Genomic DNA, 27,347 nt, shown 5'->3' with positions numbered 1-27,347 from the left:
GGTTTCCGAGGCTGAGGGTGGTAACACAGGTTGACTAAAAATGGACACAGGGTATCTTTTTGGGGTAATTGAAATGTTCTAAAATTGGATTGTGGGGATGTTTGTATATGTCTGTATATTTAACAAAATTATGGAATTGTATACTTAATTTTGGTAAATTTTACTTTATGCAACTATTCCTTAATAAGGCTGTTTTTAAAACATCAATATGAGACTTGATAGTGTTGGTATGCCTCCTGAAATTAGCTTCAGAGTGTTTCACTAATTGAAATTGTGACAATCTCCTGAGTATATCTGTTGTTTCATGTTTTTCATTTATAAAAACTTCTAATGATAATTTGTGGGTATTTGGTCATGTGTTTCACACACCATTTGGTGTACTAAATTTCTCTTGTATGTACAGAGGCTGGTTAGAACGAGAGAGCAGGTATGGTCTGCAACCAGGACACAATTGGTTTATCATCTCCATGCAGTGGTGGCAGCAGTGGAAAGAATATGTTAAATACGTGAGTAAGAGTCCTGTTAATTGACATTTTTCATACAATTTTCAACTCCATCAAACTTTGTGTGACTACTGGCCAGTAGTAAAGTGCTCCAAACCTAGATAAAGATTTGAAGGAGAAATTAATGAATGCCTATGTGATACTTGCTGTGGACCAGGCTCCGTGCTTAAACTTCCACATCAATTTCCTCCCTTGCAACAACTCTGGGGAAGGTAATACTGGACACGGGGGTGCATATATGCATCTCACATATCTCATTTGATTTTCACAGTATCCCTGTGAGGAAATGGTATTACACTCATTTTACCTGTGAGGAACCTAAGGCTGAGATTAAAGACAACTGAATATCGTGCTAAGGGTGGCAGTTCTGGAAATAAATCCAAGGGACTGACTTTAAAACCAGTGGTGTCTCAACTTACGTTATTTTTTATTTGTTCACCTTCTTCATCAAAATTCTGTTCAAGAAAGTTAATTTCAGAACATTAGAACTCAATTTCTAAATGAAAATCTGCTATTATTCTAAATAGTTAAAAAATTCTCATTAGTGAATATTGTAGTCTTTTTTAAAACATAAAAAGCTTTTTGAAAATTAGGAAATTATAAAGAATAATGCCAGAAATTAAATTTCTCCATTCATGGAGAGCAGGTTGATATATATACTGATTGACAGTTGCCAAATGATCATTAGCCAAAATCCTGATAATTTTATTCATATTTTTCTTATATGTCTTTTTCTGTCATTGTTTATCAGAATATTGGTAGACTGTTTACATTATCTACCTCATTATTCTGCCGGGTTCTCTTTCCCTTTAACAGAGTTTAGTAATGTTTTCACATGTAAAATACACTAATTGGAAAAAGTAGGCTTTGGTATCACCTAAGGAGTAAAAGCAGGCAAATTACTTCAAACCTTGTAGGCAAATGATGATGGTGATTGTAGGTATAAAATGAGAACATTGGGGTAAAGCATCACAGTCTATTTTGAAAGGCTTTTTGGTCTTTATATTCTTAGTTTGGCCTTAGAATGAATGGTTACTAATGTCTTACTGGCTGCAGACTAAAATATCATCTAGCTTTGGTTTTAAAGTTATTACTTCTTGTTCCTTATAGGAACATGATAGAGGTCTTGCTCTTAGCAGTACATCTCTTATAAACAGGCGGAAGTGCACTGCTGAGAACATGAACCTAGTTTGTTCTTGCCTGCTCCAACCCTTCTATTCATTAAAAGAATTAGTGGAGGGGTAGTAAGGTGGGGGTAGAAGTCTACACTGAAGTGTCATATTCATCTCCCCACTCTGGCATTCTGTATTACTGTCTAGTAGTGCCTGTCAAATTCAGACTTTAAAGTCTACTTTAAAATGAAGACTGTCAAACTGTTGTGAGAAACCTGGGAAGAAAGTATCAGTTCATATGGAGGGAAAGGTAATAGAGACTAGGGCAACTTATTTAATAAGGAGGGAAAAAATGTAAATGAAATAACAGCAGTCCTTTCTGAACATACCTACTAATTAGGAAAGTGTTCTTTGCTAAATAAAGAACAACTTCTTTTAAATGCAAGTAACTTTTTAAAAAAGTGACATTCTGAGCTTTGTTTTCCCTATCTGTAAATGACAGTAATAATTGTAACCTCCATTAGAGGGTGTTACAAGGATTAAAGACTTGGTACGTCTTAAGTGTTTTAGAATATCTGGCACATAGTAAGTGTAAGTACTCAATAAATATTAGCTAATATTATAAGAATCCAGTATAGGATAATGCTGGTGAATTTATAATCCTGTGTTAAAGAGTCCTGTTTCTGCTACTTGCTGTACAATTTGAATAAGTTATCTATTCTTTCTTTACCTCAGTTTCCTCATACCAACAACAGGATTAATAACAATATCTATTTTAATAGTGTTATAAAAATGCACATGAGTTAATATATATGAAGCATTTAGCCCCATTACTGGCAAGTAAAAACCCTATATAAAGTTAGATAGTAATATTAGTAGGACTAGTAGTAGTTATAGCAACAGTAGTAGTAGTAATTAGTGATTTAAATTTACTTTTTAATATGTATGGCAACTTTAACAAATGCCCTGCTTAAAAAAGAATAAATGGGTGTTACTATCATATTGGATAATTTGATCTTACTCTGGATTTAGTCTGCCTACCTAAGATGTTAGTTAGCTTTTGTTAATGTCTGTCTCTTTGCAAAATGGCATGTTTGCATATGTGAATTACTAAATGTCTGTGAGGGCACACTGCATCTTTTAGATAGTAGCATGCCTAAAAGAGACAGACCAAGGAAGGAGGAAAAATTAGCAGTCCTTCTCCAGAAGTGGTTTACCTCAGATTCGCTATTATCCACTTGAGCTTGAATACCTCGTCTACTCATGGGATCTTGCTGATCTGTTTCCTCTTTAGTGATCCAAGTGTTTTACTACTATATGATATCTCCTTTTGTGAAAATGAAACGGAGAGAAATGGGTGAAATATTTTCTGTTTATCATCAGTATAATATGTATGATAGTCTTTCCTCCTAAACTAAAGGAACTAAAAGGAAGCAGCTATTACTACTCATGTACAGATTTTACTGTTTAGTTATCATGTAACTTTAGAGCCAGAAATAAGCACTTCTATTCTCTAAAGTTATACACAAAGCTTCTGAGGTCCCTTTAGGTTTTTTAATTGCCCAAAGTTATATTAGATAATTAATTAATTACCTGGTCTAGATCTCTAAAGCTCAGGTCTCTTGATTCCTACCTTAGTACTTTTCCCCTTGTTCCATACTGGCCTCTGTTTTTCCAAAACAAGCATTGTACACTTATAAAATATAAAATTGGAATAACTATGAGTCATCTAAGATAATACTTGTAGTACACATATATATATGGTAAAATGAAGGGGATTGTAAAATGAAGTAGCATCATCACTGATAGAGAAGAAAGTGAATCCTGCCCCTTAATTTTTTTTATTACTATTTTTTAAGTATCATTGATAAACACTCTTATGAAGGATTCACAAGAAAACAATGTGGTTATTACATTCACCCTTATTATCAAGTCCCCCCACATACCCCATTGCAAACACTGTCCATCAGTGTAGTAAGATGCCACAGAGTCACCATTTCTCTTCTCTGAGCTACACTGTCTTTCCTGTGATCCCACAAACACCATATGCACCAATCATGATACCCCACAATCCCCTTCTCACTCACTCCCCATCCACCCTACCCCACCCCACCCCTTTTGTAACCACTAGACTCTTCTTGGAGTCTGTGAGTCTGCTGCTATTTTGTTCCTTTAGTTTTGCTTCATTGTTATACTCCACAAATGAGGGAAATCATTTGGTATTTGTCTTTCTCTGCCTATTTTATTTCACTGAGCATAATACCCTCTAGCTCCATCCATGTTGCAAGTGGTAAGATTTGTTTCTTTCTTATGACTGAATAGTATTCCATTGTGTATATGTACCACATCTTTATCCATTCATCTACTGATGGACACTTCGGTTGCTTCCATATCTTGGCTATTGTAAATAGTGCTATGATAAACATAGGGATGCATATGTCTTTTTGAATCTGAGAACTTGTTTTCTTTGGGTAAATTCATCAGAGTGGAATTCCCGGGTCAAATGATACTTCTATTTTTAGTTTTTTGAGGAACCTCCATATTGCTTTCCACAATGGTTGAACTAGCTTACATTCCCACCAGCACTGTAGGAGGTTTCCCCTTTTGCCACATCCTCGCCAGCATTTGTTGTTCCTAGTCTTTTCTTTGTTGGCCATCCTAACTGATGTGAGGTGGGATCTCATTGTGGTTTTAATTTGCGCTTCCCTGATAATAAGCGATGGAAAGCATGTTCTCATGTGCCTGTTGGCCATCTGAATTTCTTTGGAGAAGTGTCTGTTCATATCCTCCACCCATTTTTTAATAGGGTTATTTGGTTTTGGGTGTTGAGGCATGTGAGTTATTTGTATATTTTGGATGTTAACCCCTTGTCAGATATATAATTTACAAACATATTCTCCCATACTGTAGGATGCCTTTTTGTTCTGCTGATTGTGTCCTTTGCTGTACAGAAGCTTTTTAGCATGATGTAGTCCCATTTGTTCATTTTTTTATCTTGTTTCCCTTGCCCGAGGAGATGCGTTCAGGAAAAAGTTGCTCATGTTTATATTCAAGAGATTTTTGCCTATGTTTTCTTCTAAGAGTTTTCTAGTTTCATGACTTACATTCAGGTCTTTGATCCATTTCGAGTTTACTTGTGTGTACAGGGTTAGGCAATAGTCCAATTTCATTCTCTTGCATGTATCTGTCCAGTTTTGCCAACAACATTTGTACAAGAGATTGTCATTTCCCCACTGTATATCCATGGCTCCTTTATCATATATTAATTGACTATATATGCTTGGTTTTATATCTGGGCTCTTTAGTCTGTTCCATTGGTCTATGGGTCTGTTCTTCTGCCAGTACCAAATTGTCTTGATTACTGCAGCTTTGTAGTAGAGTTTGAAGTCTGGGAGCATAATCCTCCCAGCTTTCTTCTTCCTTCTCAGGATTGCTTTGCCTATTTGGGGTCTTTTGTGGTTCCATATGAATTTTAGAACTATTTGCTCTAGTTCGTTGAAGAATGCCATTGATATTTTGATAGGGTTTGCACTGAATCTGTAGATTGTTTTAGGAAGGATGGCCATTTTGACTATATTAATTCTTCCTATCCATGAGCATGGGATGTGTTTCCATTTATTGGCATCTTTAATTTCTCTCATGAGTGTCTTGTAGTTTTCAGAGTATATATAGGTCTTTCACTTCCTTGGTTAGGTTTATTCCTAGGTATTTTATTCTTTTTGATGCAGTTGTAAATGGAATTGTTTTCCTGATATCTCTTTCTGCTAGTTCATCATTAGTGTATAGGAATGCCACAGATTTCTGTGTATTAATTTTGTATCCTGCAACTTTGCTGAATTCAGGTATTAGATCTAGTAGTTTTGGAGTGGATTCTTTAGAGTTTTTTATGTACAGTATCATGCCATCTGCAAGCAGGGACAGTTTAACCTCTTCCTTGCCAATCTGGATGCCCTTTATTTCTTTGTGTTTTCGGATTGCCGTGGCAAGGACATCCAGAACTATATTGAATAAAAGTGGGGAGAGTGTTCCCAATCTTAAAGGAAAAGCTTTCATATTCCCACTGTTAAGTCTGATGTTGGTTGCAGGTATTCATATGTGACCTTTACTATGTTGAGGTACTTGCCCTCTATATCCATTGAGAGTTTTTATCATGAACGGATATTGAATTTTGTCGAATGCTTTTTCAGCATCCATGGAGATGATCATGTGGTTTTTGTTCTTCTTTTTGTTGATGTGCTGGATGATGATGATGGATTTTCGAGTGTTGTACCATCCTTGCATTCCTGGAATAAATCCTACTTGATCATGATGGATGATCTTTTTGATGTATTTTCTAATTCGGTTTGCTAATATTTGATTGAGTGTTTTTACATCTATGTTCATCAGGGATATTGTTCTGTAATTTTCTTTTTTTGTGGTGTCTTTGCCTGGTTTTGGTATTAGAGTGATGCTGGCCTCATAGAATGATTTTGAGAGTATTCTCTCCTCTTGTACTTTTTGGAAAACTTTAAGGAGGATGGGTATTAGGTCTTCACTAAATGTTTGATAAAATTCAGCACTGAAACCATTAGGTCCAGGTGGTTTGTTCCTAGGTAGTTTTTTGATAACCAATTCAATTTTGTTTCTGGTAATTGGTCTATTCAGATTTTCTGTTTCTTCCTGGGTCAGCCTTGGAAGGTTGTATTTTTCTAGAAGTTGTCCATTTCTTATAGGTTATTCAAATTGTTAGCATGTAGTTTTTCATAGTATTCTCTCATAATTCTTTGTATTTCTGTGCTGTTCATCATGATTTTTCCTTTCTCCTTTCTGATTCTATTGATGTGTGGAGACTCTCTTTTTTCCTTGATAAGTCTGGCTAGGGGTTTATCCATTTTGTTTACTTTCTCAAAAAAACAGCTCCTGCTTTCATTGATTTTGTTGTTTTATTCTTCTCAATTTTATTTATTTATGCTCTCATCTTTATTGTGTCCCTCCTTCTCCTGACTTTGGGCCTCATTTGTTCTTCTTTTTCTAGTTTCCTTAATTGTGAGTTTAGGCTGTTCATTTGGGATTGATCTTCTTTCCTGAGGTAGGCTTCTATTGCAGTATACTTCCCTCTTAGCACAACCTTTCTTGCATCCCACAGATTTTGCAGTGTTGAATTATTGTTATCTTTTATCTCCATATATTGCTTGATCTCTGTTTTTATTTGGTCATTGATCCATAGATTGTTTGGGAGCATGTTATTAAGAATCCATGTGTTTGTGGGCTTTTTCATTTTCTTTGTGTAATTTATTTCCAGTTTCATACCTTTGTGGTCTGAGAAGCTGGTTGGTACAATTTCAGTCTTTTTTAATTTACTGAGGCTCTTTCTGTGGCCTAGTATGTGATCTATTCTTGAAAGTGTTCCATGTGCACTTGAAAAGAATGTATTCTATAGATGTATATTAGGTCCATCTCTTCTAATGTGTTGTTCAGTGCCTCAGTCTACCTACTTATTTTCTGTCTGGTTGACCTGTCCTTTGGAGTGCGTGCAGTATTGAAGTATCCTAAAATGAATGCAGTGCATCTATTTCCCCCTTCAATTCTGTCAGCATTTGTTTCACATATGTAGGTTCTCTTGTATTGGGCACATAGATATTTATAATGGTTATATCCTCTTGTTGGACTGACCCCTTTATCATTATGTAATGTTTTTCTTTGTCCCTTGTGACTTTGTTTTGAAGTTTGTTTTGTCTGATACAAGTACTGCAACTCCTACTTTTTTCTTCCTATTAATTGTATGAAATATCTTTTTCCATCTGTTTACTTTCAGTCTGTGTACGTCTTTGGTTTTGAAGTGAGTCTCTTGTAATCAGCAGATAGATGGGTCTTGTTTTTTTATCCAGTCAGTGACTCTAAGTGTTTTGATTGTTGCATTCAGACCATTTACACTTAAGGTGATTATCGATACGTATGTATTTATTGCCATTGCAGGCTTTAGATCTGTGGTTACCAAAGGTTCAAGGGTAATTCCCTTACTATCTAACAGTCTAATTTAACTCACTTAGTATGGTATTTACAAGAGCAGCATAAAGGCTTTTTTTTCCCCTCCTTTTTATTCCTCCTCCATTCTTTTATATATTACATATCATATTCTGTACTCCTTGTCCATCCCTTGATTGACTTTGGGAGTAGTTGATATAATTTTGCATCTGCTTGGTAATTAATTGTTCTACTTTTTTGCTGTGGTTTTATTTCCCCTGGTGACAGCTATTTAGCCTTAGGAACACTTCCATCTATAGGAGTCCCTCCAAAGTACACTGTAGAAGTGGGTTCTGGGAGGTAAACTCTCTCAGCTTTTGCTTATCTGAAAATTGTTTAATCCCTCCTTCAAATTTAAATGATAATATTGCTGGATAAAGTAATCTTGGTTCCAGGCCCTTCTGCTTCATTGCATTAAATACATCATGCCACTCCCTTCTGGCCTGTAAGGTTTCTGCTGAGAAGTCTGATGATAGCCTGATGGGCTTTCCTTTGTATGTGATCTTATATCTCTCTCTGGCTGCTTTTAGTGTTCTGTCCTTATCCTTGATTTTTGCCATTTTAATTACTATATCTCTTGGTGTTGTCTTCCCTGGGTCCCTTGTGTTGGGAGATCTGTGCACATCCATGGCCTGAGAGACTATCTCTTTCCCCAGATTGGGGAAGTTTTCAGCAATTACCTCCTCAAAGACACTTACTGTCCCTTTTTCTCTCTCTTCTTCTTCTGGTACCCCTATAATGCAAATATTGTTCCGTTTGGATTGGTCACACAGTTCTCTCAATATTCTTTCTTTCCTAGAGATCCTTTTTTCTCTCTGTGCCTCAGCTTCTTTGTAGTCCTCTAATTTCTGTTACATTTACTGTTTCTTCTAGTACATCAAATCTGCTTTTAAATCCCTCCATTGTGTGTTTTATTTCAGATGTAAAATTTCTTAATGATTGAATCTCTATCCTAAATTCATCCCTGAGTTCTTGAGTATTTTTCTGTACCTCCATGAGCATTTTATCATTTTTATTTTGAACTCTCTAGAAGATGGGTGAGTTCAGTTTCACTTGGGTTTTTTTCTGGTGATTGTGAGGTTTTAGTTTGAACCAGGTTCCTTTGACATTTCATATTTGTATGTGGCGCCCTCTATTGCCCAGAAGCTCTAGTCTCTGGAGCTGCTCAGCCCCTGGAGTGATGTCGGGGATCACAGGGGAACGGTTCTCGTGCCTGGAGGGAGGAAAGAGCTGTGTCTGCTTCCCAGCTGCAGTGCTTGTCTCCATTGTTAGAACCATTTGCCCAAGCACACAGGTGTTAGCCTCTGTGTTTTGCATTTGTAGCTGCTGTAGACGGGGCCTCCCTCTGGCTGGCCTGACACCAGGTCAGGGACTGACAGTTTGCAAGCCGGTACCGGTAGGCGAGGAGGAAAACACAGCAGGCTGTGTATCACATTGGGGGGCCTTTCAGAGCTGAGTAGCCAGCCAGGGTGATGGAGCACATGAAGCCCCTCAAAGTTCCCAACCTACTGAGCATAGCGCACCCAGACAACCTTATCCACCTATCCCTTCTCCCCAGCAGCAAGCTCTGTGCAATCCCTGCCCCTTCAGCAGCCCTCTCACTGCTAGGAAGCCTCTCAGACAACCCACCTTTCCTTTGCCCCAGAGCAGCCAGATGTGGATCCCTGTCCTCCACAAATGGCTGAAATCTCAGTCTTTTCCAAGTATTCTGCCTGTCTTAGCTTTTCAACCCCACTAATCTCCAGAGCACCATGCAATGTAGGTTTGTGCTCCCAAAGCAAATCTTCAGGACTGGGTGTTCAGCAGTCCTATACATCCACCACCTCCCCACTCCATTTCTCTTCCTCCCACCAGTGAGCTTGGGTGGGCGAAGGGCTTGGGTCCTGCCAGATCAGGGCTTCGGTACGTGTTTCGTGAGGTCTGCTCTGTTCTCCAGTTGTATGCAGTGTGGCGCAGCCTTCTTAGCTGTTGCTCTTTTAGGATTAGTTGTCTTAACTATAGGTTTCGTATTATATGTAGTTTTAGCAGGAGTTCTCTGTCTCTCCTCTCACACTGCCATCTTTGATCACCTTTTCCTGCCCCTTATTTTGGAATTTCCAAACCATTCAGAGGACTCAGAAGGAATCATAAAATCCTCAAAATAGCCACATTACCCTTTTAGGAATCATTGACTTGAAGAAAGTGAGGAAATTTCTCACCGTGGTTGAAATTTTACCTATCTAGATACTTATCTTCCTGAAAACACTAATAGGATGGTTTCTAATAGTTCCTGACCCAGAAGTCAGTAAGAACAAAACAAGATCCTTTCATGTTTAGGGAAAAAAACTTCCCAGGGCAACTGGAAACAAGACATGCAAAAAGAGCCAGGGACTACAATATATGACCATTATTGGTTTGTTCAACATACAAAAGGACAGTAGTGATAAAATAGGTTGACTAAAAATGTTGACTATTCACTGAAAGGCAAGACGGGTGGAATCAATAGCAAGAAAAATAGGGCAGATAAGGGGAAGAAGAAAGAACTTGAGTACCAGTGACAGTTTCAGGCAGTGCTGTACACTGAGAGCAATAGAAAAGATTAGAAAAGAAAGCCAAAGGCAGGAAAAGAGCTTTCTGATTTGGAACATTGGAAAAGAAGTGAAGAAATTTTCCAAGTCTAAAGGGTGTCATTCACTGTGGCATGTTAAAAGAATATGGTATAGTCTGCAGTCTCTGAGGGACAAAGATTGCAGCCTCTGATAAGCTATTAAAACCATTCTGTTGTTAAATTATTGTAAAACAATCTAAGATTTAATGCCTAGTGATATTGTTACCCTCCTTTTCTTGCCAGTGATAGCTATAGATTCAGCCTATAGACTAAGCTGTTCAGAATAAGAAATCTTTTAAGAATAGTTGCGTGTAAATTTTCTTTAGAAACATTGGCTCCATACAAGATTACCAAACTTACTAAAACATTTAAAATACAAGATTTTGTATAACAACAAACAAAACTGAAGGAACTAAACAGCAGCAGACTCACAGACTACAAGAAGGGACTAGTGGTTACCAAAGGGTAAGGGGGTTGGGAGGGTGGGTAGGGAAGGAGGGAGAAGGGGGTTAAGGGGCATTATGATTAGCACACATAATGTTGGGGATGAACAGGGAAGGAAGGATAACACAGAGAATCCAAATAGTGACTCTATAGCATCTTACTATACTGATGAACAGTGACTGCAATGTGGTTTGTATGTACGGGGTCTTGATAATATGGGTGAATGTAGTAACCACAATGTTGCTCATGTGAAACTTTCGTAAGATTGTATATCAGTGATATATTAATAAAAAATACACAAGACTCTGTTCAGAGTGCTAAACTCAGAGGAAAATTTGAAGAAAATTTTTAAGGTGGGATTAAGGAGACCTAATCTTCCTCAGTCTTTATTACTACAAATGGTGTAAAAGTAATTTATAGTGCATAAACTTGATATACATGGAATAGAGAAGTGAATATAAATTTTACAAGGAGGTGCCTGTCAAGTATGTGATAGTTATGTGGACATCACTTAAGTTCAAGAACACTTATGCAAGAATAAAGTGTCTGGAGGATAACATTGACCTGGGAGAGCCTTAAATTATTCAGAAAATCAATCTTTTGAAAAAGCTATTCTTTCCTACTCCATCTTTCTGGGAAAACCGCAAATGACCCAAAAGTTCATTAAAATCTAAGTCTTTTTCTAAAAAGCAAGTTCCAGAACAAATAATAGGTTCAGTAAGAAATCAGATACTATACTCTCAGCATTTGTAGCACTTTATGAAAACAAAAGTGTAAGACTATAATCCTTATCAGGACAATGGTTATCAATTCTGACTGCATAGTAGCATCACAGACAGCTTTAAAAAAAAAAAGACATGCCTGACCCTGAATAGCCAAAGCAATCTTGAGAAGGAAGAATAAAGCAGGGGGGCATCTTGCTTCCCAACTTCAAGCTCTACTACAAAGCCACAGTAATCAAGACAATTTAGTACTGGCACAAGAACAGACTCATTGACCAGTGGAGCAGAATATAGAGTCCAGATATTAACCCAAGCATATATGGTCAATTAATATGTGATAAAGGAGCCACGGACATACAATGGGGAAATGACAGCCTCTTCAACAACTGGTGTTGGCAAAACTGGACAGCTACATGAAAGACAATGAAACTGGATTACTGCCTAACTCCATACACAGAAGTAAACTCGAAATGGATCAAAGACCTGAATGTAAGTCATGAAACCATAAAACTGTTAGAAGAAAACATAGGCAAAACTCTCTTGGACATAAACATGAGCAACTTCTTCATGAACATGTCTCCTAGGGCAAGGGAAACAAAAGCAAAAATGAACAAGCGGGACTATATCAAACTAAAAAGCTTCTGTATAGCAAAGGACACCATCAGTAGAACAAAAAGGCAACCTACAGTATTGAAGAATATATTCATAAATGACATATCCGATAAGGGATTGACATCCAAAATATATAAAGAGCTCATGCACCTCGACAAACAAAAAGCAAATAATCAAATTTAAAAAATGGGCAGAGGAGCTGAACAGACACTTCTCCAGAGAAGAAATTCAGATGGCCAACAGACACATGAAAAGATGCTCCACATCGCTAATCACCAGAGAAATGCAAATTAAAACCACAATGAGAAATCACCTCACACCAGTTAGGATGGCCACCATCCAAAAGATAAACAACAACAAATGTTGGCGAGGATGTGGAGCAAGGGGAACCCTCTACACTGCTGGTGGGAATGTAAATTAGTTCAACCATTGTGGAAAGCAGTGTGGAGGTTCCTCAAAAAACTCAAAATAGACATACCATTTGACCCAGGAATTCTACTCCTAGGAATTTACCCTACAATTGCAGGAGCCCAGTTTGAAAAAGATATGTGCACCCCTATGTTTATCGCAGCACCATTTACAATAGCCAAGAAATGGAAGCAACCTAAGTGTCTATCAGTAGATAAATGGATAAAGAAGATGTGGTACATATACACAATGTAGTATTATTCATCCATAAGAAGAAAACAAATCCTACCATTTGCAACAACATGGATGGAGCTAGAGGGTATTATACTCAGTGAAATAAGCCAGGTGGAGAAAGACAAGTATCAAATTTCACTCATCTGTAGAGTATAAGAACAAAGCAAAAACTGAAGAAACAAAACAGGAGCAGATGCACAGAGCCCAAGAATGGACTAACAGTTACCAAAGGGAAAGGGACTGGGGAGGATGGGTGAGAAGGGAGGGATAAGGGGCAAAAGGGGACATTACAATTAGCACACATAACGTAGGCAGGGAAGGGGGACACGGGGAAGGCAGTACAACACAGAGTAGACAAGTCATGATTCTATAGCATCTTACTATGCTGATGGACAGTGAATGTAATGGGGTATGTGGTGGGGACTTGATAATGGGGGGAATCTAGTAACCATAATGTTGCTCATGTAATTGTATATTAATGATAGAAAAATAAAAAAAGAAATGACTCGCTATAATCAGCCAGAAAAAAAAAAAAGACACACCTGTGTTCCAGGCCAGATCAAATAGATCAGAAAGCATAACTAAAGAAAAAGGTTGAATTAATTTAAATAATGTCATTTTTGTTTACTGAAAATTTCTTTGAAACCTCGTCTAAATTTATGGCACTTTTATTGATATGGACTCAATGTCAGAAAAGCTCTGAGAAGATCAATACTATCATTAAAAAATTGCTATGTGAAATCCGCAAGCTGAAGTCCAAACACAAGATTAATAATATAAACTATTTGAGTCTAATTTATATTTCTACTTTTCTTGGCCACAGGTCAGTTTGGTTTACTTGTTCCGTTGTCTGTACAACTTTGACTACTATAGTGAATAGTCCAATTTACTTATGGCACAAAATCCATATTTGATATAGATTCCCAGTTGTTAGTAATTTGTGTGCTATGGTCACCATTTTTTGCCATATAACACCCATAGTATTATTTGCTTAATATGTTTATATAAGTAACTTTACCATTATTATGTAAATAAATGTTTTAAAAGTAAACTTTTTACCACTATCTTAAATAGGAAATCAGTGTCACAATGCAGAAATAGAAGGTCAAAATAAAAATAAATTCAGTGAAATAAAATACATAATTAAATTCCAGCTAAATAGTGCTGCCTTTGGAAGACTCTGATGTTCAGGCCTATATTCTCTGTTAAAAAGAGAAATTAAGCAAATGTTACACTACCATTTCAAGAATTAGACCAGCACTTTAGTACCAAACTGAGACTCTTTCCTTGAAATAGTCAGGATTAAAAGCGAATTGAATGGGGAATAAGTTTTTCATTGTAAACTAGGGTTATTTAATACCCCAAAAGGTCTGGCACTTTTCCCATATGTTAAGAAAGTTAATTGACAGAAGATGCTAGTATTTGGGTTTGTAATAAATGTGAACATATGTGCTTCTGAATTGTTTGAAATGTTAACTATAAAGCTACCTTCCTATTTTTAAGTTTTAATCCAGAAAGTTAATTGGTATATGGATAGAAACATAGGTTTTATTCTCATTCTTCTTGCCACTATTTCAATGCAAACACTGGGATTTCTTCAGAACTGGCTTCTGAAGCATCTAAAATTTGATTCACCTGATTTACCGTTCAAAGAGGGGAAAACATCTAATAAAATATTGATGCAATGTCTCTCTGTTTTGGCTAAAATTAGGAATGCTGTAATTCCATTAAAAGAAATTAAAGCATCCTCTATGCTATTGCAGTGCTGGGACTTGGAATTTGTCTTTTAAATTTGGTGTTTTTCTTAGGTTTCAGTACAGTGCCTTCTAGATTATCCATTAATCAGTTTTTCTACTAAGATTCAATTCTACACATGTTGTTGTCTGTCTCTGGTTAGTCCCTTTAGTCTTCCTCTTTACGCTCTCAGTTAACAAATATCCTGATTTTTTTTTATACACTCACAGATGCACATTCTCATAGCACTTTCTCTCCTGCTTCTCCTCAACTCTTACCTCTCTTTTTTCACTGCTAAATTTAGTGGAAAATAGTTCGATGTTAGCAATCTCTGTTTCTAATACTCTACAATCTCCTGATTTTTCTCTGATCATTCAGAGTCAGTGTCCTTCCCAGATTCTGTCATTACCTATCCTTTAAATAGTTTTTTCTACTTATTCTACGTATACCATTTTTTTGTGCTTCAGGAAATCTATTGAGTTGCAGATTTTTATTTCCAACCTCTTTCTCTCTCCTGAGCACAATACTGAAATGTTCAGGTATCTCAAACCAGAAAATCCCAGAACTATCTTACTCACTAGTATAACTTAATAATAAATAACTTATTACTTACTTATAAAGGTGTCAATTTCTAGTCTAAGCCAGCACCTCATGTTCTACTTTGGCATTATCTTTGCCCCTCTTTTATACATGGTTAGTTGTCAGATTTTTTCACCTTCTACATCTTATTTCTGGATCTAATTTTATGGTTTAGTACCACGTCATCCTTTGCCTGAATTATTAAGGGAGTCTTCCAACCTGGGCCCTCATTTTCAGTTTCTACATCCAGTTCTTTCTACCCAGGAAAATTATTTTTAAAAGGAAATTTGATTGTGCTATTCCTCTGTTTAAAAGATTCTCACAGAAAAATCCTATCAATATAACATGAAGTAAAAGAAAAAGAAACAATATCTTGTGTTTATAATGTGATAACTGTTTAACAACTGGAATGATAGTTCGCATTTACTAACTTCCAGGTACTTTCATGTAATCTTCGCAACATTTGTGAGGTAGATACTAATATTATTCTTATTGTTAGTCATGAATAAACTGAGACTTAAAGGTTTATTTTTTGTGAAAGGTCATATAGCTGGTGAGTCAGAGACGTGCTCTTAGTTCTAACTAAATCTTCCATACTACTTATTTTTACATGTTACATGTTTTCAGTCACAAAAAATAGAAGAATCACGTGAAAATGTCAACTATACTTAATGTGAAATGATGGAATGTGAGTACTTGTGATGTTTATTTCCTTCATATTTTTCTGTATTTTCTACAGTGACAATATAATATTTAATAATAAAAAGAGTAAGTTACTTAATTTTTAATATTAAAAAAGGGCTTCCACCCACAGAACTTCCAACACAAGGGACCCAAGGAGCACAACACCAAGACATATAATAATTAAAATGGCAAAGATCAAAGACAAGGACAGAGTATTAAAGGCAGCCAGAGAGAGAGAAAAGGTCACCTACAAAGGAAAACCCATCAGGCTATCATCAAATTTCTCAACAGAAACCTTACAGGGCAAAAGAGAATGGCATGATATATTTAATGCAATGAAACAGAAAGGCCTTGAACCAAAAATACTGTATCCAGCATGATTATCATTCAAATATGAAGGGGGGATTAAACAATTCCCAGACAAGCAAAAGTTGAGGGAATTTGCCTCACACAAACCACCTGTACAGGATATTTTAAAGGGACTGCTCTAGATGGAAGCACTCCTGAGGCTAAATAGATGTCCACAGAGAAAATAAAATCACAACAAAGAAAGCAGACCAACCAAATAGTAACTAAAAGCAAAAAATAAAATCAACTACTCACAAAAGCAGTCAAACGAAACACAAAAGAGTATAGAATAAAACACCTAACATATATAAAATGGAGGAGGAATAAGAAGGGAGAGAAATAAGAATCATCAGACTGTGTTTATAAAGCTTAATAAGAGTGTTAAGTTAGATGGTTAGATAGTAAAGAAGCTACCCTTGAAACTTTGGTGACCACGAATCTAAAGCCTGCAATAGCAATAAGTACATATCTTTCAATAACAGTGAGGAGCTGAAAGCATTTCACTCTAAATGTAAATGGACTGAATGCACCAATCAAAAGACACAGAGTAATAGAATGGATAAAAAAGCAAGACCCATCTATATGCTGCTTACAAGAGACACACCTCAAACCCAAAGACATACACAGACTAAAAGTAAAGGGATGGAAAAAGATATTTCATGCAAACAATAGGGAGCAAAAAGCAGGTGTTGCTGTACTTGTATCAGACAAAATAGACTTCAAAACAAAGAAAGTAACAAGAGATAAAGAAGGACATTACATAATGATAAAGGGGTCAGTCCAACAAGAGGATATAACCATTATAAATATGTAGGCACCCAATACAGGGGCCCAACATATATGAAACAAATACTAACAGAACTAAAGGAGGAAATAGAATGCAATGTATTCATTCTAGGAGACTTCAACACACCACTCACTCCAAAGGACAGATCCACCAGACAGAAAATAAGTAAGGACATAGAGGTACTGAACAACACACTAGAACAGATGGACCTAACAGACATTTACAGAACTCTACACCCAAAAGCAGCAAGATACACATTCTTCTCAAGTGCACATGGAACATTTTCCAGAATAGACCACATACTAGGCCACAAAAAGAGCCTCAGTAAATTCAAAAACATTGAGATTCTACCAACCAACTTCTCAGACCACAAAGGAATAAAACTAGAAATAAATGGTACAAAGAAAATAAAAAGGCCCACAAACACATGGAGGCTTAACAGCATGCTCCTAAATAATCAGTGGATCAATGACCAAATTAAAACAGAGACCAAGCAATACATGGAGACAAATGACAACAACAGCACAAAGCCCCAACTTCTGTGGGATGCAGCAAAGGCAGTTCTAAGAGGAAAGGATATAGCAATCCAGGCCTATTTAAAGAAGGAAGAACAATCTCAAATGAATAGTCCAAAGTAACAATTACTGAAACTGGAAAAAGAAGAACAAATGAGGCCCAAAATCAGCAGAAGGAGGGACATAATAAAGATCAGAGAAGAAATAAATAAAATTGAGAAGAATAAAACAATAGAAAAAAATCAATGAAAACAAGAGCTGGTTCTTTGAGAAAATAAACAAAATATATAAGCCCCTAGCCAGACTTACTAAGAGAAAAAGAGAATCTACACACATCAACAGAATCAGAAATGAGAAAGGAAAAATCACAATGGACCCCACAGAAATACAAAAAATTATTAGAGAATACTATGAGAATCTATATGCTAACAAGCTGGAACACCTAGAAGAAATGGACAACTTCCTAGAAAAATACAACCTTCCAAGGCTGACCAAGGAAGAAACAGAAAATCTAAACAGACTAGTTACCAGCAAAGAAATTAAATCAGTAATCAAAAAACTACCCAAGAACAAAATCCTGGGCCAGATGGACTCACTGCTGAATTTTATCAGACATAGAGAAGACATAATACCCATTCTCCTTAACATTTTCCAAAAAATTGAGGAGGGAATACTTCCAAACTCATTCTATGAAGTGAGCAACACTCATACCAAAACCAGGCCAAGACCCCACAAGAAAGGAAAATATCCCTGATGAACATAGATGCAAAAATAATCAATAAAATATTAGCAAACCGAATTCAAAAATACATCAAGAGGATCATAGACCATGATCAAGTGGGATTCATCTCAGAGATGCAAGGATGGTACAACATTCGAAAATCCATCAACATCATCCACCAGATAAACAAAAAGAAGGACAAAAATCACAGGATCATCTCCATAGACGCTGAAAAAGCATTTGACGAAATTCAACATCCATTCATGATAAAAACTCTCAGCAAAATGGGTATAGAGGGCAAGTACCTCAACATAATACAGGCCATATATGAAAAACCCACAACCAACATCATACTGAACAGTGAGGAGCTGAAAGCATTTCCTCTAAGATCGGGAACAAGACAGGGATGCCCAATCTCCCCACTGTTATTCAACATAGTACTGGAGGTCCTAGCCATGGCAGTTAGACTAAACAAAGAAGTACAAGGAATCCAGATTGGTAAAGAAGAATTTAAACTGTCCCTGTTTGCAGATGACATGATATTGTACATAGAAAACCCTAAAGACTCCACTCCAGAACTACTAGAACTAATATCTGAATTCAGCAAAGTTTCAGGATACAAAATTAATACACAGAAATCTGTTGCTTTCCTATACACTAATGATGAACTAGCAGAAAGAGAAATCAGGAAAAGAATTACATTCACACTTGCATCAAAAAGAATAAAATACCTAGGAATAAACCTAACCAAGGAAGTGAAAAATTTATACCCTGAAAACTATAAGACACTCATGAGAGAAATTAAAAAGGACACTAACAAATGGAACTCATCCCATGCTCTTGGCTAGGAAGAATTAATATTGTCAAAATGGCCATCCTGCGTAAAGCAATCTACAGATTCAATGCAATCCCTATCAAAATACCAACAGCATTCCTCAGTGAACTAGAACAAATAGTTTCAAAATTCATATGGAACCACAAAAGACCCCGAATAGCCAAAACAATCCTGAGAAGGAAGAATAAAGCTGGGGGGATTTTGCTCCCCGACTTCAAGCTCTACTACAAAGCCACAGTAATCAAGACAGTTTGGTACTGGCAGAAGAACAGACTCACCGACCAGTGGAACAGAATAGAGAGTCCAGATATTAACCCAAACATATATGATCAATTAATATATGATAAAAGAGCCATGGACATACAATGGGGAAATGACAACCTCTTCAACAACTGTTGCTCACAAAATTGGACAGCTGCATGTAAGAGAATGAAACTGGATCACTGTCTAACCCCATAAACAAAAGTAAATTCGAAATCAATCAAAGCTCTGAATGTAAGTCATGAAACTATAAAACTCTTAGAAAAAAAAATAACCAAAAATCTCGTGGACATTAACATGAGCTACTTCTTCATGAACATATCTCCCCGGGCAAGGGAAACAAAAGCAAAAATGAACAAGTGGGACTATATCAAGCTGAAAAGCTTCTGTACAGCAAAGGACACCACCAATAGAACAAAAAGTTATCCTACAGTGTGGGAGGGTGTATTCATAAATGACAGATCCGAGAAAGGGTTGACATCCAAAATATATAAAGAGCTCAGGCACCTCAACAAACAAAAAGCAAATAATCCAATAAAAAATGGTCGGAGGAGCTGAACAAACAGTTCTCCAAAGAAGAAATTCAGATGGCCAACAGACACATGAAAAGATGCTCCACATCACTAGTCATCAGAGAAATGCAAATTAAAACCACAATAAGATATCACCTCACACCAATAAGGATCACCACCATCCAAAAGACAAACAACAACAAATGTTGATGAGAATGTGGAGAAAGGGGAACCCTCCTACAATGCTGGTGGGAATGTAAATTAGTTCAACCATTGTGGAATGCAGTATGGAGGTTCCTCAAAAAACTCAAAATAGAAATACCATTTGACCCAGGAATTCCACTCCTAGAAATTTACCCTAAGAATGCAGCAGCCCAGTTTGAAAAAGACAGATGCACCCCTATGTTTATCGCAGCACTATTTACAATAGCCAAGAAATGGAAGCAACCTAAGTGTCCATCAGTAGATGAATGGATAAAGAAGATGTGGTACATATACACAATGGAATATTATTCAGCCATAAGAAGAAAACAAATCCTACCATTTGCAACAACATGGATGGAGCTAGAGGGTGTTATGCTCAGTGAAATAAGCCAGGTGGAGAAAGACAAGTATCAAATGATTTCACTCATCTGTGAAGTATAAGAACAAAGCAAAAAGTAAAGGAGCAAAACAGCAGAAGACTCACAGAACCCAAGAATGGACTGACAATTACCAAAGGGAAAGGGACTGGGGAGGATGGGTGGGAAGGGAGAGATAAGTGGGGGGACAGGGGAGGGCATTATGATTAGCATGTATAATGTGGCAGGGGACAGTGAGGGCTGTACAACACAGAGAAGACAAATAGTGAATCTACAACATCTTACTATGCTGATGAACAGTGAGTGTAATGGGGTATGTTGGGGGAACTTGGTGATAGGGGGAGTCTAGTAAACATAATGTTCCTCATGTAATTGTAGATTAATATACCATAATAAAAATAATAAAAAGAAAGAAAATAATTATCACCTTTCATCATCAAAAAAAATAAAATAAAATGTTGCACCTAACATGTGTCCACTTTTTTGAAATTACAAATCGCATTATCTAGCATTAACTAAGCTTTCCTTCAGAAGGACACATGGCTTAAACAGAGGCCTGCAAACAAGCAGGAGATTAAAGAAAAAAAGAAAGAGCTTCCATAGTTTCCAATTTTCAACATAATGAAATCTAAATAAAGTCAAAATTACTTTATGTTGCATAGAGTCCTGTGCAGTCTGTTCCCCATCTGCCTTACCAATGTTATTTATACACACTTTTCCCCTTTGAGAAAATAAAATTTAGTTCATTAAAATGTTTTTAAAGGACTATAGCCAACCACAAGAGAATTAGGAACAGTAGATATTTTAGGATTCAGTTTGAAGGCTTCATATTTGTCAGCTTATTAAATTTTAACTCTTAACCTCTGATTTCATGATTTTTAGGACGCCAGCCCCTTTGTAATTGAGCCATCATCTGTTCTGAATGGAAAATACTCATTTGGAACAGCGGTACATCCTATAGAGCAGAATGAAGATAGAATCGGAGGAGGCAGCCTCAGTTATGTGAACGCCACAGAAGAGAAATTTTCAGACAACATTTCTACTGCATCTGAAGCCTCGGAAACCGCTGGCAGCGGTAAGCATATTTTCCTTGAGGTTTACTCAGGGTCAGTTCTTAAAGGAGTATACTTTGTCAGGGAGTGTACTTGGTGGAGTTTTGGCATCAGGTTTCCCTTCAGAGGAGTAAGTTTTGAATGAAATGGTCAATTATAAGATTCTTGAAGGTATTTGTAGCTTTACAAAGAGAAGCTCTTCTCTGTAAATTACATGTTCATTTATCTCTCAATCTGAAAAGATCTTCACTGTTTTCATTGATTAAGCCATATCTTTTCATATTGTTATCAAATTATTTTGTCAATAAATTTAGATTTAGGAAAGCAGTTTTTCAGAAAATCTAAACTTCCATCACAAGGGCTCTCCCTAACCGTCACCATCCCTTCATTAGATTAAATGCATCCTCATACAAGATTCTACAGACATTTTGGGCCAGAATTAGGGGATTATTTTGTTAAAATATTCAGAAAGAATTCATAATGCTTCCTATAATTTCCTTCAGTTCTGAGTACCTACCAAAAACTTAGTGGTTCTGCACTTAAGAGGAAAGTGCTCTGATGTTTTTGCAGCTCAACAGAGTTGAGTTGATCACTGTTACTGTGCTCATACTGTAGCAGGACTCTCAGTCTTACTCTCTTGGTTATTTCATCTTTAGAGATGCTTTCTCCTTTTCTGTGGAAGGGAATGGACAAATAGGACAGAGCTAGCATTTTCTTTACACAGCTGTTTGTAGAATCTACTGCTTCTCTTTCCCCATCAGACATTACAAAGGTCATCAGCATTCTCTCTGTGATTGGCTTTAACACAACAATTATTCCTTTAACCTCTCTAAGGTCCTTTAGGGTATGTGCTCACTATAACCTGTTTTATCCACAGGCTGAGCAATGCCACAAATACAAGATTCAAAGTGATTGATGGCTAGAATGTTCACCTGAAATTAACATGTATTTGAAAGTTGAAATATCTTAAAATACCATTGAAGTTCACAATCATAAGTCATCATTAATCATTTTTCTATGTATATTTTTCTGTTGTAACATTCATGCCTTTCTTTCAAATAGATTTACTAGGAAATAGCGTCTTCCCTCCAGCACTCTTCTGTTGGGAATTCTTGTTTTAATTCCTTTGCTTTGGTTTAGAGAATTATTTTCATTGTCATCTACCAAGAACATTTGGAATGTGTTTGCAGGTGGAAGAGAAGAATTAAGAGAGACTATGTGAGAGCCCAGCTATGTGGCCATACTTCTGCCTTTCCTAGCAGAGAACATATTAATTCTTGTTGTATATTATTAGATATTCTAGGAGGCTGGCCAAATGTTCATTTGGTAACAATTTTTAGAGCTGTTATTCTCCTAGTATTATGCTAGGTATTGTCCAGTAAGGAATATATCTGTATTTCCTATCTTCTACAGATTTATCAGAATCTGACACTATACTGATAATGCCAACACAATAATAGCATTAACCTAATACATGGACACTGAGTTCATATTTTCAATCCTATTATGTATAATAACCAAAAATAAAGAGATTCCATCCTCTTTTTCCTTACAGGCTTTCTGTATTCTGCCACACCAGGGGCAGATATGTGCTTTGCTCGACAACATAACACTTCTGACAATAATAACCAGTGTTTTCTAGGAGCCAATGGGAATATTTTATTACACCTCAATCCTCAGAAACCAGGGGCTATTGATAACCAGCCACTAGTAACTCAAGAGCCAGTAAAAGTAAGTAATTTGACATCTACTTAAAATCATTCTCTTTCAAATTGCTGATAAATTAATCCTTGAAGTTTTAGCACATAGCAAAACATTGGAGGTTCATTTAATTAACCTGTTGTAGATGGATAGAACATAGTACACTTCGCATAATACGCTTCTGTGAGAATATTTATGGTGTAGTACTTGCAGTGTAGTGATCCTTGGAAATGTTGTTCTTAGGACAGCTACTGTGAAAATGTAGTTTCACATGTATATAGATTTTTTTCCAAAAATAGTGTTTTCTGTCACTGAAAGTAATTAGACATCTACTTAAAATCATTTCTTTCAATTTGCTAATAAATTAATCCTAGAGGTTTTAGCACATAGCAAAACATAGAGGTTCATTTAATTAACCTGTTCTGGATGGATAGAATATAGTACACTTCGCATAGTATGCTTCTGTGAGAATATTTGTGGTGTAGTACTTGCAGTGTAGTGATCCTTGGAAATGATGTTCTTACCTAGGAAAGCTACTATGAAAATGTAGTTTCATATGTTTTATGGAATTTTTTTCCCAAAAATAGTATTCTCTGTTAGTTGAAAGAAATCTGAAAAAGTCTTACTGTTTCAAATACTCCAATGATTTTTTTCAAATAGGTTGCCTTGAGTTCCCCTTCTTAAAATAATTTATTTCGAAAGTTAAAATTTTTTAAATTCATTTTTTTTTCCAGTAACATGAAACTGAGTAGTGACATATGTGTTTATTCTCCTGTGTCTAGGTTTTGTTAAAACATGAGATTGTAATATAAAAAAATCAACATTTGCATTCCATTCATTTTAAGGCTACATCATTAACACTAGAAGGAGGACGATTAAAACGAACCCCTCAGCTGATTCATGGACGAGATTATGAAATGGTCCCAGAACCTGTGTGGAGAGCACTTTATCATTGGTATGGAGCAAACCTGGCCCTACCTAGACCTGTAAGTATAGCCAATAGTACTTCTATAAGAAGTAGTCGTAAGTGGGATCTACTATTACTTTTCTATATGAACCTCACTATCCACAAATGGATTCTTACCTGTGGTAGCACAGTACTCAGTATCTGTTCAAATTAGTTCCTTCACATTTATTCATTTATTACACATTTATTGAGCACTGTATTAGGTACCAACCATACAATGTTGTGCCTGTGGGAGTGGGTGGCTTATATGGAGTGGAGTGAATAGTCACTGGAAGTCAAAGAACTATGAGGCTAGACTATTAAATAAGTCATCCACAGAAATGCAGACATTAAGATAATGCAGGACTTAGGCTGCAGCAGAAATCTGAGAACCAGTGCCAAAAAGTTCAGTGAATATAGGGGAAGTGGTGCAGTAGTTAATTCTGAAACTGTTATTCCCATTAACCACACAGGCATCCAGTAAGAGATCAGGCTCATCTTGTAGCAATTGGCGGATTTTTGTGGTTTGTCTTTTTGATTGAGGGACATAAAAAAAGATCACAACATATAACTAGAATCCAAAGCTAGTGAATTCTGATTGTTGCCATTACCAGGTTGAGTCATTTAGAGCAGAAATAAAAATGCTCTAAAATAATTTAAAAGACTCAGAGTATGTAATATCAAAATATTAGTGAGTTGACCGTAGAACATCATTGATTGTGCTTATGTAGTAAATAGCTGGGCTCATTACCCTGAGTACACTTTACATCACTGATGCAATAAAATACTTCATAAGAAGATTCTTTTGGTATATCAGGAAACACTCTCCCTTATATAATATCCAAGCTAGAACTTACACCAGGAATATTTGTGAATAGATGAGATACAGTAAGTTAGATCACTTTTGCAATAAAGGCTTAGCCTGTTATTTTGATATTGATTTTGAGTTAATGATTATGTTTATTAAAAGTTATGTTTAAGTCAAAATTGGGAATTTAGAGTTATTATTTGTTGACTTCAAGCAGTTCCTACTATATTTGGCATCAGGACTCATAAATAGACACATACAAATGTGAGTATACATAGAAACATGTGCATAGATATTCTTTATTTCTTGGGGGATGGGTAGTCCTTGCGTTAGTAACCTAATTTCTTGCACTGTCGTAATATTCTGTATCTATAGGCAAAACGTTGTGATAATTGTTTTGATTTACATATAGTTTGATGTTTTAGAGCCTGCCTGGATTCAGATTACCAGTGTTCTAACATCTAAGTCTTAGTTTCGTTAGAGTTGTTTTGACAAATAATACATATGATGAGGACAGCATCTGATTTATAGTAAGTGGTTGCTGCTATCATCATCATAAGTATAGTTACTAAATGGGTTTTTTAGAGTCTCACAAAAGATTCTTTTTGATGTCAAATAATAAAGTAAGCTATAATTTTACTATATTAAAGCTTCATTTGGTGACTTGACAGTGTCTTTTCATCTCTAAATATAAATTCACCTGTTTTCAGGGGAAATTGCTACAAAAACATTGAAAATATGGTGTTCCCACTTAAAGAACACCAAATATATCTGCCATGGCAAGGTTAAAAGTGAATGCTTTTACCTCCATACTTACATAAGCCATACCATTTCTTAAAAATAGCTTTAATGTAATTGTACATTAATGATACCAAAAAAAAAAAAAAGGTCGAGAGAAATGTAGGAAATAAAAAATGGGGACATTTTTAACTCCAAAAAAAAAACCATACAAAAATGGAACTATATAGTACCTTATGTAAATACTTGATAAGGAATTACCAAAATTTATCACAGAGCAAGGAAAATCATATTTTTGTTGGGGGCACACAATAGGTAAAGCCTCCTTTTTCATAGTGGAAAATGAATACTTAATACCAAAAACTGAAAAAAGAATCACAAGACAGCAGGATAGACATATTTACAGAGGGAATTGGGAATTCTTTTTAAAGGTATAGGCCTTGTAAAACTATTATTAATTCACATGTATTGATTTGATTAAAAATTAAAATGATTAGGCTAACCATAATAAGAACAGAAACAGAATGCATATTTTCCAAGTCAGATGAGGGGAATATGAAAATAAAAACCCATCATTCAATGCGATAGAATGCAGATATGATAGATACCTGCACTGCTGAGTTGGTGGATGAATATGGTGAGTTCAGCTCAATACCCAGCCCAGTGTCTACTGTGCCTTCCTGTATTTCAGAAGCTGAAAGGCTACAACTGCATTTCCTAAATGTTATTATAGCTAGGATCCTGGATGCAATTTTGGCTCTTAAAACCAAATTTTATCTCTGGTTTGGTAAGGTGGAAGTGAAGCAGGGCCTGTGTGTGTGCTGTGTCTGTTGGTGAGGTAGGTTGTGGAGGGGTCTGATTTTTCTGCAGTGGCTTCTTATATGTGGTTCAGGAGCAGCAGCTTTCCAACTCAGTCAGTGGCTTCCAGGTTGTCAGAAGAGGCAGTGGCTCCTTTAGTGGCCTGGCTTTGCACCACAGCTCTCAGTCATTCCTGAACATTCAACCTGGAGAGCTGCTTCAGCCCTCCAAATAAGTCCTTAGATCATTTTATACCCTATAATAAATCCTTATGTACTTAAAAAAAATAGCTTTATTTAATCTGCACATGTTATACATGCTCAGTGATAACAAATTAGGCAATATGGAAAATACAAAGAAGAAAATAGAAAGTCATGCAATATCCTGCTTCTTAAGAGATAAGTACTATAGATCAGATTAAAGATGGCAGAATATGATGGCCTCTGCCTATAAACACATAGAGGAAAATACAGCAAATGCAACTAGAACTAAAAACAACCTGAAGACTGCAGAACAGACCCCGTACACCTGAGGAAGAAGAGAAGACCACACAGAGAAGAGTGAGGCAGCAAAGCTGAGATCAAGGAGGACTCAAGCCCTCCCCCAACACCAGCCTACACAGAGGAGCGGAGAGTGGGGAGGGGATAGGAGCCCAGGAGTGCTGCACACCTGGCCCTGGAGATCTGCTCCAGGAGCATGAGCCCACATTACACTGGGTTCTAGTGATCAGTGGGGCTGGACACCAGGGACAATCAGAACGCTTTAGGAGGCTGAGACTCCAGCCAGTGTGGAGGGCAGGCACATCCCAGCAGTTTGAAAGACTCGCCAGCCATGGGAGGGGTACCAGAGGTGATAAAGGTTGGGCAGAACTCTCTCTTCAGGAGAAAGGGCAGATGGAGGATACCTCCCCAACCTTTAGCCCAACAGATCGGGAACTCTCAGGAGCTCCAGACACTCCCATTCCCCTTGCTGGTAATGCAGCCCCAAGGTACCTCCTTGCATGCTGCTGGGACCCAACCCACTTGGCCCAGCAGCAGCATCAGACTTTGCCGCCTGGCAGGTGGAGGGAGACTCTCCCAGCTTGCTTGGCTCCATTTCAGCCCAATCAGAGAGGTGCTATAA

General features: G+C 36.7%; 1 protein-coding gene across 4 annotated transcripts in view; it reads left to right on the top strand.

The window, feature by feature from the left end:
• Positions 1-27,347, top strand: part of USP32 (ubiquitin specific peptidase 32) — a 225,214-nt gene that overhangs the window by 148,035 nt on the left and 49,832 nt on the right. For all 4 annotated transcript variants that reach the window (XM_036911110.2, XM_057501265.1, XM_036911108.2 and 1 more), the window contains exons 12-15: positions 404-506; positions 21,065-21,257; positions 22,790-22,965; positions 23,781-23,921. In XM_036911110.2, coding sequence (XP_036767005.2) covers positions 404-506; positions 21,065-21,257; positions 22,790-22,965; positions 23,781-23,921 — 613 coding nt within the window. The remainder of the gene's footprint in view (positions 1-403; positions 507-21,064; positions 21,258-22,789; positions 22,966-23,780; positions 23,922-27,347) is intronic.

The sequence above is a fragment of the Manis pentadactyla genome, chromosome 4 (assembly GCF_030020395.1).
Source record: "Manis pentadactyla isolate mManPen7 chromosome 4, mManPen7.hap1, whole genome shotgun sequence".
Taxonomy (NCBI): Eukaryota; Metazoa; Chordata; class Mammalia; order Pholidota; family Manidae; genus Manis; species Manis pentadactyla.
This window is presented reverse-complemented; position numbering and strand designations above follow the sequence as displayed.